Below are 704 nucleotides of genomic sequence, written 5' to 3'. Positions count from 1 at the left end.
GCTCTTCCCCTGGGTGCTCTGCACGCACAGCTCCCCCAGGTCCTGCACCGGGGCAGGGCGTCAGCATTCCCAGACCCCCTGTGTCCCCCTGTAATCCTCCCCCCAAACCATGGGACCAGGGGATTTGGGGGGAGCGTCAGGCACCAGCTCTGCTTTTTGACTGGGGCTCAGCCCAAGTCTTCCACTCTGTGGCATTTCCCTGATTTGACCCAAAATACCTCACGCCGAGGGGCTGTTTTCTCCCTAGGAATAGGGCTGAGACACTGCAGGGGAAGCGTCCCCCCTCCCCATCCCCTGTGAGCCCCCCAGGGAGAGGGTCCTGGCTGCCCACAGCTCCATCCCATCCACTTACAGCTTCCCCCTGCCTTTGCAGCTGCTTTCACCGCCTCCAAGACCCCTCCCAACCCTGAAAACCCAGCACGCCACCCCCGCCTGCCTCAGTTTCCCCAGCAGCAAATGGGTTTTGCTCTCAGCACCTGAAGCCATCACCCCAGGACACCCTCGTGTAGTTGCTGCCGGAGACCAAAGCACCACAGATCCCTCCAACCCCTCCCATTGCAGCATTGGGGGTGTCCCCCAGCTGTTGGGGTCCCTCTTACCAGGTTGAAGATGAGCCCTCGCTCATGGGGTGCAGCCAGGGCCGGGGCCAGGAGCAGCAGGGCCAGGAGCAGGCAGGGGGGCAGCGCGGGGGGCATGGGGGGGTG

General features: G+C 63.9%; 1 protein-coding gene across 1 annotated transcript in view; it reads right to left on the bottom strand.

Annotated features, from left to right (window-relative positions):
- Positions 1 to 695, bottom strand: part of CLPS (colipase, pancreatic) — a gene marked incomplete at its 3' end in the record, with an annotated part of 974 nt that extends 279 nt beyond the window's left edge. The window contains 2 exon segments of the mRNA XM_010182577.1: positions 3 to 42; positions 600 to 695. Of these exon segments, the coding sequence (XP_010180879.1) occupies positions 3 to 42; positions 600 to 695 (136 nt within the window).
- Positions 696 to 704: the final 9 nt, after the last annotated feature.

The sequence above is a fragment of the Mesitornis unicolor genome, unplaced genomic scaffold (genome assembly GCF_000695765.1).
Source record: "Mesitornis unicolor isolate BGI_N332 unplaced genomic scaffold, ASM69576v1 scaffold42404, whole genome shotgun sequence".
Classification (NCBI taxonomy): Eukaryota; Metazoa; Chordata; class Aves; order Mesitornithiformes; family Mesitornithidae; genus Mesitornis; species Mesitornis unicolor.
This window is presented reverse-complemented; position numbering and strand designations above follow the sequence as displayed.